Here is a 10,129-nt window from a genome sequence, read left to right on the forward strand (position 1 = left end):
CTGGACATTTCAGCCTGAGTGAGCCCCAGGAGGACAGGGGAGTTTAGTCTTCATTCTTCTCTTCTGAATCACCAGCACGTGATAGACCGTCAATAATTTGTTAAATGCTTTTAAAAATGAATGCTTTAGGCCGGGCGCAGTGGCTCAAGCCTGTAATCCCAGCACTTTGGGAGGCCGAGATGGGAGGATCACAAGGTCAGGAGATCAAGACCATCCTGGCTAACATGGTGAAACCCCGTCTCTACTAAAAAATACAAAAAAAAAAAAAAAAACTAGCCGGGCGAGCACCTGTAGTCCCAGCTACATGGGAGGCTGAGGCAGGAGAATGGCGTGAACCCGGGAGGCGGAGCTGTAGTCCCAGCTACATGGGAGGCACCTGTAGTCCCAGCTACATGGGAGGCTGAGGCAGGAGAATGGCGTGAACCCGGGAGGCGGAGCTTGCAGTGAGCTGAGATCTGGCCACTGCACTCTAGCCTGGGCGACAGAGCCAGACTCCGTCTCAAAAAAAAAAAAAGAATGCTTTAGGCCAGGTACAGTGGCTCACGTCTGTAATCCCAGCACTTTAGGAGGCCGAGGCAGGTGGATCGTTTGAGGTCAGGAGTTCGAGACCAACCTGGTCAACATGGCAAAACCTCATCTCTACTAAAAATACAAAAATTAGCCGGGCGTGGTTGCAGGAACCTATGATCTCAGCTACTCAAGAGGCTGAGACAGGAGAATCACTTGAACCCGGGAGGCAGAGGTTGCAGTGAGCCGAGATTACGCCATTGCACTCCAGCCTGGGTGACAAAAAAAAAAAAAAAATTAATGCTTCAAACACATGACCTCTCACGACCGTTGAATTTTGTCTCCATGAGCCCAGGAGGGCCTCTCAGAGAGGAAAACTCCTAGGTCTTCCTTTCCCCCTGCAAACTCCCTGCCTTGAAGAATCAGAAGGACAGTGCTGCTCATTGCATCCTTTGCAAGTTCCAAACCCTGATCCCAGCTCTGCTTAGCGGTTCATGCAAATCTTTTCCGGGTGTTAATTACCTCCCACTTCATTTCCTGTTTACCAACTCAGCTTTTTGTTTTAATGTGTTTGAATTCCCTGAACTGAACATTCTCTGATCTCTACCGCCCAACTGAATTAAGGGAGCTGGGCTTCTGGAAACCGAGGTGCCGGGTGTTGCAGAGTGGCTGAAAGCCGAGATGTGGTAGATCTGTGGCTACATTCATGCACACACACACACCCACACATACCCACACAAGCACATATGCACACACACACACATGCACTCACACACTTGCACATGCGTAGACCACAGCTTTCCACAGCCTTCCTAGACAGGGGTCACTTAGTATCCTGGAGAGGGTGTGAAGTCTGGAATGGAAAGAGAGGGGGTTAAGCCCCACCTCTAGCCATGGGACTGAGACAAGTCACCCCCACCCGTGTATGCCTCGTTTCCTCCTCTCTGAGGCAAGCACAGAGCCCATGCCTCGCTCCCTGGATGGGAGTGATGTGAAACTTGAAGAGGGATAGAGACAGGGGTCATCAATGGAAGCCCCTTGGGCAAAAAGGCCCTTTCAACCAGGGCACAGAGGAGGCCCTGGGCTGAGAACTTGACAGCACCTTGTATCGGTAACCAGCCCAAGGGACTGGAAATACTCAGCTGTGTCTGTCTCCCTCATTAGGCTCAAAGTCCCTCAAGACCCTGTCTCCATCACAGTGCTCCAGTCCAGACCCCTCCTCTGAGCTCCAGACCCTGCTGTACCCAACAGCCATTCCCATCCCCATCCGCCTAGAATTCTCCAAAAAACCTCCCCTCTAACAGCTTCCAGTCTAAACACATGATCTTTCTCCTCTAAATCAGCCCCCATCTCCGCCTTTGCAGGAGATAGAAGCCACGAAACCTGCCTCGCTCCTGTCCTCACCCCATCCATGTCCAATTGAGCACTAGCCATGTCAGGCGTACCCTCTAAACACCCCTGGAATCCAGCCTCTCAGCCTCCATCATCCCAGGCCTAAGTTAATGGGTTAACTGGGCCCTGCTTCCACTCTACCCCCACTGCAATCCCAACTCCCTGAGCAGCGGCCAGGGCCTAATCCACATTCACACCAAGTGCCTTTCTGACTGAGATATCCTCCTGCACCCTCATCCCTCCACCCTGCTTAGTTCTGCTCACCCTCAGTGTTATCATCAATATCCACTCGCCCTCGCAGGCGATTTTGGGATCCCGTGTTCTATGCAGTCACAGAAACTTTTGCTTGATTTCACTGTACTTAGGTCAGTTGCAGTTATTAAGTGAGCAATGTCTGGCTTCTCCAGTAGACTGTCAGCTCCTCGCCATTGTGTCCCTAGCACCACTGTGTGGGAGCACTTCACAAATGTGCATTGAGTCAGGGACTCAGCAGTCTCCACTTCTCTTCCCTGCTGGAGAATGCGTGTATTTTGCAGTCCCCAGCCCCTGTGCCATCTAACCATCTTTTCTTCTCTGTTCAGCCCAGGTGTGGCCTCGCTCACATCCCACTCTGAGTCCGAATGTTCTCTCCCTGGAAGACACCAATGTTTTTGTCTGTTCGTGAGGACTCCATGCCCACCACGGCCTCTTTCAGGTGAGTCAAAGGGATTCCTCAGTTCACTAGTTAGGGGTAGGGGGAAGACACCCTGGAGAACTCCCTGGAAAGCTCAGCCCTCATGCCCTGGACAACAGTTGAAGGAACCAGTGATGTTAAAGCCCAAAGACAAAACCTCTCAAGTGTCCAAGTCCCTGTAGGCCTGTCGGGAGCAGAGGGAATGTTCTGTGGAACTAGAGGAAGAGGGGCTCAGGGAGGAGAAGGACACATTCCTGATTGTCATATGTGATCTATCCCAGATGAACTTGGAAGTGAAGGTAAGAGAGTTAAACATTGAAGTCAATACCCAGCAGGTCAGACAGCAATGTGCCAGGTTGCCTTGGAGACAAACTATCTCCAATATATGGCTGACATCTGGTGGAAGATCAGAACACTTTAAGAGAGAATTTAACGGGAGGGGGAGGGAGACCTGAGCCAGAGTAGAAACAGAGGATAGGGAGATCTGTTCTGGGAGGCAGCATTTGCAAGAAACAAGGCTGAGGGGTCCACTCCAACCTCTCCGTCTTGTGGCAGGTGCGGCCTATGATGAAGGTGAGCAGATGGCCATCTCAGCTGAGGCCACAGTGCACTGGACCTATAGTTTCCAATTCCGCACTCACCAGGCGTCTTTTTGATGATCCTATGGCTTCTCAGAGCCAGGGATGGGCCAGGATCCATCCCCTTGGCTATCAGTTGTCTTGCTGAGAAATTAATAAGCAGCATCTAGCGCTATACTTTGGTCTCTAGTGAGTTAGCCTATGAGAGATGATTGATTCCCCAAGCCAGGGGTATGGAGGAAATGGGTTTTCTGTAGTTACAGAAATGGGGTTGAGGCTTGGACCAAGGGGACTACCCAGGGGAAATCTTACCTTCAGAGGACTCTGGAAAGGAGGATGCAAGTTTTCATGGCTCAAGAATTCAGAGCCCAGTAGAGACAGTTTATCTCTGTTCCAAGATGTCTGGGGCCTTGGTTGGAAAACTCAAAGGCTGGGAAACCAGGATCCACTGAAAGCTTAACTGGGGCCAGAGGATCCACTTTCAAGGTGGCAACTTGGTTCCCCACTCTGTGGCTGCTTGAGTATCCTCACATGGCGGCTCACATCCTTCCAAGTAAGCAATGCAAGAGGCCAAGGAAGAAGCTGCAAAGCGTGTTGTGACCTAGCCTCAGAAATCACACACCATCCCCGCCACCATTGGTAAGAAGTCCAGCCCACATCCAGGAGAAGAGGAAGCAGATTCCTCCTTTTGAAAGGAAGAATATCAAGTAATTTGGGGGCATATGAAAGTCACCAGGCACCACAGGGATCTTTTCAGAGTATACTTCTTATACCAACACTGTAGTCCCTGAAGATTCAGGGGCAAAGCCTCACTTCCTTAGCACCCAGTGAAGACCACACTTACTTCCTCACTCAGCCCCTTGCTACTTCTCACCTCTCCTGTCCAACATCTAGTGTCACTTTCCAGAACATACCAACAGCTTCTCCAGTTCTGTGCCTCTGCTCAGGCTGTTCCCCCTGCCTGGTCTGCTTGTCCTCCTTCTTGTGCCTTGTCGAGATGCTTCTTATCCTTCAAGACCCAGCTCTAGAGTCACCTCCAACCTTACCCACCTGCCCCTACTCCAAGTCTGTGTCCCACATCCCTCCTGCTCCCTCCAGGGCACCCTCCACACTCTGGGCCCCAGTTGTCAGGAGTCAGGCAGGGCAGGGGCCAGGTGGTATCCTCTCTGTGTTTTTGCACTCAACGCAGAGCTCAGCACAGAGCAGATGCTCAAAAAACATTGAAAGGTTAAAAGCATTGCTTTGCGGGTCCCCCAGTCTGGCTCCAGGATGCCAGCCAGCTGCTCCTAGAAGCAAAGGGAATTTTCCTGGGAAACCCCAGAGGTGATGATCAGTATCTCCTCATGACTTGTAGCTCAGCTCTTCCTCCATGAGCCTGTCTAGCAATGCACCTCCCAGAAAGAGCACCTTTTCCTTCTCTCACCCACACCACAGGGCGCTGGGAAAATGCCCAGTGAGTCCTGTCCTCTGGGTTGTGCTTTGGACTTTTAAGTGTGTCTTCACATCCACTCTTTGACTTGAATCTTGCAACAACCATGTAAAAAGAAATGCAAAGCGAGTCAGGATGAGAGCAATACCCCACTCCCAAGAAGGCAAAATAGAAGCCCAGAGAGGTCAAGCAATTTGCCCAAGATCACACAGCTAGGATTGGAACCCAGGTCTGTCCAAGCCCCATGCCTCTGCTGAAGGTAGAGATGATTTACAGCAACAAGTCTAGAAAGGTACCTGCCCTGTGGTCTCTGAGTCTCGCCTAAGAATGAAAGAGGAGCCAGTAGATTAAAGATGGGGTCACCAACAAACGGTGGTGTTGGAGTTTACCACTGGTTATTTTAATAGGTTTGTAAGAATAGTTAATTACTAATGTTTACTGAGCCAAGGGCAGTGCTTGGGGCATTTTGTACATTGTCTCAGATCCCCATCCCAACCCTGAGAGGGAGATTTTTAAATTCCCATTTTACAGGTGAGGTCATTGTGGTTCAAGGACGTTAAGTAACTTCCCCAATATCACACAGCTTATAAGTAAGGCAGCCAGGATGTGAACCCAGTAGGACTATCTGGCTCCAAAGTCCCCACCCTCCCTCGCTATCTGCATCCTCCTATTCTCTTCAGTGCTTTGCTGATAGAAGGTACAGAAATATGATGCCACCCCACACCATCCAGGAAGACAGGAACTAAGCAGATAGGCTGGCCTTGGTCTCTAAGCCAGACTGGAATCTCCAGGTCTGGCATGATATCATTTTTCTCTTTTAATGAATTAACTCACCCACCACAGGACTTTGAGAGGCTGAAAGGTGACCAACTCCCTTGAGAGGGGCCCAGATGATAAGGAAGGAATGTGAATCCTCCCATCATGGAAGCTTCAAGGAGGTCAAGGGTCCAAGACTTGAGATTGTTAGTGCTGTTGATGGATGCTGGCCAAGGAAATACGTCAGTGGAGCCTTGAGATGAAGAACATGAGGCCCCATTTAGATCCAAGGATCAGAGGGGGCTCTGTAAGACCCAGGGGAGTCAGGTGCACCGAAGTGCTGGCCACAGAAAGCAGCCTGAGCTCCACCTTGACTTCTCCACATCCTGGCTGGTTGTCTTTAACCCCTGCCTCCTTCTGCACCAGTTTTTGTCCTTCCCTTGTGACCCTGAGGGGTAACAGCCTCTTTTCTACTTTTCTTTCAGCGCCGACATGCTCAATGTCACCTTGCAATTGCCAGCTCTTAACGGGACCTTTGCCCAGAGCAAATGCCCCCAAGTGGACTGGCTGAGCTGGCTCAACACCATCCAGGCCCCCTTCCTCTGGGTGCTGTTCGTGCTGGCCACCCTAGAGAACATCTTTGTCCTCAGCGTCTTCTGCCTGCACAGGAGCAGCTGCACGGTGGCAGAGATCTACCTGGGGAACCTGGCCGCAGCAGACCTGATCCTGGCCTGCGGGTTGCCCTTCTGGGCCATCACCATCTCCAACAACTTCGACTGGCTCTTTGGGGAGACGCTCTGCCGCGTGGTGAATGCCATTATCTCCATGAACCTGTACAGCAGCATCTGTTTCCTGATGCTGGTGAGCATCGACCGCTACTTGGCCCTGGTGAAAACCATGTCCATGGGCCGGATGCGCGGTGTGCGCTGGGCCAAGCTCTACAGCTTGGTGATCTGGGCATGCACGCTGCTCCTGAGCTCACCCATGCTGGTGTTCCGGACCATGAAGGAGTACAGTGACGAGGGCCACAACGTCACTGCTTGCGTCATCAGCTACCCATCCCTCGTCTGGGAAGTGTTCACCAACATGCTCCTGAATATCGTGGGCTTCCTGCTGCCCCTGAGCGTCATCACCTTCTGCACGATGCAGATCATGCAGGTGCTGCGGAACAATGAGATGCAGAAGTTCAAGGAGATCCAGACGGAGAGGAGGGCCACGGTGCTGGTCCTGGTTGTGCTGCTGCTATTCGTCATCTGCTGGCTGCCCTTCCAGGTCAGCACCTTCCTGGACACGCTGCATCGCCTCGGCATCCTCGCCAGCTGCCGGGACGAGCACATCATTGATGTAATCACACAGATCGCCTCCTTCATGGCCTACAGCAACAGCTGCCTCAACCCACTGGTGTATGTGATTGTGGGCAAGCGCTTCCGAAAGAAGTCTTGGGAGGTGTACCAGGGAGTGTGCCAGAAAGGGGGCTGTAGGTCAGAATCCATTCAGATGGAGAACTCTATGGGCACACTGCGGACCTCCATCTCGGTGGAACGCCAGATTCACAAACTGCAGGACTGGGCAGGGAGCAGACAGTGAGCAAACGCCAGCAGGGCTGCTGTGAATTTGTGTTAAGGATTGAGGGACAGTTGCTTTTCAGCATGGGCCCAGGAATGCCATGGGGACATCCATGCATGACCTTGGGAAATGAGTTGGTGTCTCCAGTAAAACACAGGAGAATAATTCCTGCCCTGCCCAATTTTGCAGGGAGCATGGCTATGAGGATGGGGTGAACTCATGCACAGCCGAGGACTCCATAAACACGACAGCATTACTGTTCTTATTTGCTGCCACACCTGAGCCAGCCTGCTCCTTCCCAGGAGTGGAGGGGGCCTGGGGACAGGGACAGGAGTGACTGAGCTTCCCTCCCACATGGTGTCCCTCCCTGCCCCAGCAAGACAACTTGGATCTCCAGGAGAACCACCATCCAGCTTTGGTGCAATGGCTGAGTGCACAAGTGAATTGTTGCCCTGGGTTTCTTTAATCCATTCAGCTAGAACTTTGGAGGACAATTTCTTGCATTAATGAAGGTTAAGCCCTGAGGGGTCCCTGATAAGAACCTGGAGACCAGGATTCTGTGGCACCCCTCACTGATGGACAAGGTGGTCTGTGCCAAAGAAGAATCCAATAAGCACATATTGAGCACTTGCTGTATAAGCAATATTGAGCACTGGAGGCAAGAGGGAAGAAAGAGAAGGAGCCATCTCCATCTTGAAGGAACTCAAAGACTCGACTGGGAATGACTGGGCACTGCCACCGCCAGAAAGCTGTTAGATGAGATGGTTGAGCAGGGTGCTGTGGGTGATATGGACAGCAGCAAGGGAGAGCCCAAGGTTCCAGCTCAACCAATAACTATTGCACAACCACCTGTCCATGCCTCAGTTCCCTCTTCTGTAACGTGAAGTCGTTGTGAGGATTAAAGGCAGTAACAGGTATAAAAGTACTTTGAAAAGCAAAGGGTGCTATGTACATGTGAGGCATTATTATGCACATGTAACTGGGATATGTTTACTATAAGGAAAAGACACTGAGGTTTAGAAATAGCTCCGTGGAGCAGAATCAGTATTGGGAGCCGGTGGCAGTGTGAAGTACCAGTGTCTGGCACACAGTAAGTGCTCATTGGCTCCCTTCCACCTGTCCTCCCCACCACCCTGAGCCCCCGACTGCCACGCACACATGAGCATTTGGGGAGAAGGCCATGTCTTCAAAGTTTGATTTGTGATGAGGCAGAGGAAGAAATTTCTAATTGGTCTTGCCCAGAGGATCACAGTGCTGAGACTCCCACCACCAACGGGTACCTGGGGAAGGGGAGAGTGCAGGCCTGCTCAGGGACTGTTCCTCTCTCAGCAACCAAGGGATTGTTCCTGTCAATCAATGGTTTATTGGAAGGTATCCCAGTACAAGCCCTAGAAGAGTGTGAGTAGGAATGGCAATGGCATTCACCATCAGCAGTGCCAGGGCAGCACTCATTCACTTGATACATGAATATTTATTAGCTGGTTGGAGAGCTAGAACCTGGAGAACTAGAACCTGGAGGGCTAGAACCTGGAGAGGCTAGAACCTAGAGGGGCTAGAACCTAAAGAAGCTAAAATCTGGAAAGGCTATAACCTGGAGAGCTAGAAGCTGGAGGGCTAGAACCTGGAGGGAAAGAACCTGGAAGGCTAGAACCTAGAGAGGCTAGAACCTAGAGAAGCTAAAACCCGGAGAGCTAGAAACTGGAGGGCTAAAACCTGGAGATCTAGAGCCTGAAGGGCTGGAATCTGGAGAGCTAGAACCTGGAGGGCTAGAACCTGAAGGGCTAGAATCTGGAGAGCTAGGATCTGGAGGGTTAGAATCTGATGCGCTAGAACCTGGAGAGCTGGAACCTGAAAGGCTAGAACTTAGTCTAGAACCTAGAGAGCTAGAACCTGGAGGGCTAGCACCTAGAAGGGCTAGAACCTGGTGGGCTAGAATGTAGAAGGGCTAGAATCTGGAAAGCTAGAACCTGGAGGGCTAGAATCTGGAAAGCTAGAATCTGGAGGGCTAGAACCTGGAGAGTTAGAACTTGGCAGACTAGAACCTAGCAGGCTAGAACCTGGCGGGCTAGAACTTAGACGGGCTAGAACCTGGAGGGAAAGAACCTGGAGGGTTAGAACCTGGAGAATGAGAAAAATTTACATGGCAAAGAGCCCATAAATCCTGACCAATTCAACACTGAATTTTAAAGCAAAAGTGTCAAAAAAAGATTCCCTCCTTACCCCCAACCCACTCTTTCTTCCCACCACCCACACCCCTCTGCCCCAATAAATACCTGGAGAAAGAAAACAGGTGAAAGAAGAAGTAAAAACCATTTAGTATTAGAATGAAGTCAAACTGTGCCATACATGATGAATGAAGAAAAAAAAAAAGAGGCTGTGTTTTGTCACACAGGGCAGTCATTCATCAGCAGAGCACATGATGGTCTGAGACTGTCTTAGAAGCAGAGCTCTATCCCAAAGGCCATGTGGGGATCCACACCTGGTCTGAGGGGCAACTGAGTCTGCGGGAGAAGAGCTGCCCTGTGCATGGTGTAGATGCCCTGATAAAGAACATCTCCCCTGTGACAGACTCAAAGAACTCTTATGTTGTAAACGGGAAGCATTTCACATCCGAATGAGAAAATGGATGAATCATGTAAACATGTGTCTTTTCTGTACTGCATAATAAATGGATGAGGTTTTTGCATAGCTCTAGCATTTGTTACAACTCCCAAAACCTCCGAGTTTGGTCCCTGGGACACTGCCTTGCACACTCAGAAGCCTTTGGGAAGGGGTGCTATTTATTTCTGCTCAACCTGTTAACAGGCTTCTGGCATGTAGATCAGTGGTCTCCAAGCTTCTGGGATTGTATATTCCTATAGGAAAAAAAGGATTGATTATGCATACCCAATATGTATACTTATTAATATGTATGAAGATGTGCATTCTAAAATATAATCAATCAGTAGAAATTTAAGAAAGAAGATGTAAAAAAATATTAACAGTGCTTGAATATTTCCTTCCATCTTCATTTCTGCAGGAGTAACTCATTACCAAGTTCCCACCAGGTGCATGTGAGCTCCTCATGAAGCCCTAGAATCATAGGCGCAGAAGCGATTCCATCATTTATTCCTGCAGTATAGACTTACTGAGTACCTACCACTTGACTTTCCCTTCAAATCAGGAGTATCCTCTACAACATCCTGATGAAAGCCACTTGTTTCATACTCCCAACGATGGGGAACTCAT

General features: G+C 50.3%; 1 protein-coding gene across 4 annotated transcripts in view; it reads left to right on the plus strand.

Annotated features, from left to right (window-relative positions):
• The window catches only part of BDKRB2 (bradykinin receptor B2), a 33,805-nt gene extending 24,216 nt beyond the window's left edge, over nucleotides 1-9,589 (plus strand). Inside the window, exons 2-4 of one of the 4 annotated variants that reach the window (XM_025392985.1) lie at nucleotides 2,486-2,593; nucleotides 5,111-5,276; nucleotides 5,821-9,589. In XM_025392985.1, the coding sequence (XP_025248770.1) occupies nucleotides 5,828-6,922 (1,095 nt within the window). In that variant the 5' untranslated portion in view covers nucleotides 2,486-2,593; nucleotides 5,111-5,276; nucleotides 5,821-5,827 and the 3' untranslated portion in view covers nucleotides 6,923-9,589. Of the gene's footprint in view, nucleotides 1-2,480; nucleotides 2,594-3,127 lie in introns of all 4 variants that reach the window. The other 3 variants (XM_025392984.1, XM_025392982.1, XM_025392983.1) reach the window with 3 other exon arrangements.
• The last annotated feature ends 540 nt before the right edge of the window (nucleotides 9,590-10,129 follow it).

Source organism: Theropithecus gelada, chromosome 7b, assembly GCF_003255815.1.
Source record: "Theropithecus gelada isolate Dixy chromosome 7b, Tgel_1.0, whole genome shotgun sequence".
Lineage (NCBI taxonomy): Eukaryota > Metazoa > Chordata > Mammalia > Primates > Cercopithecidae > Theropithecus > Theropithecus gelada.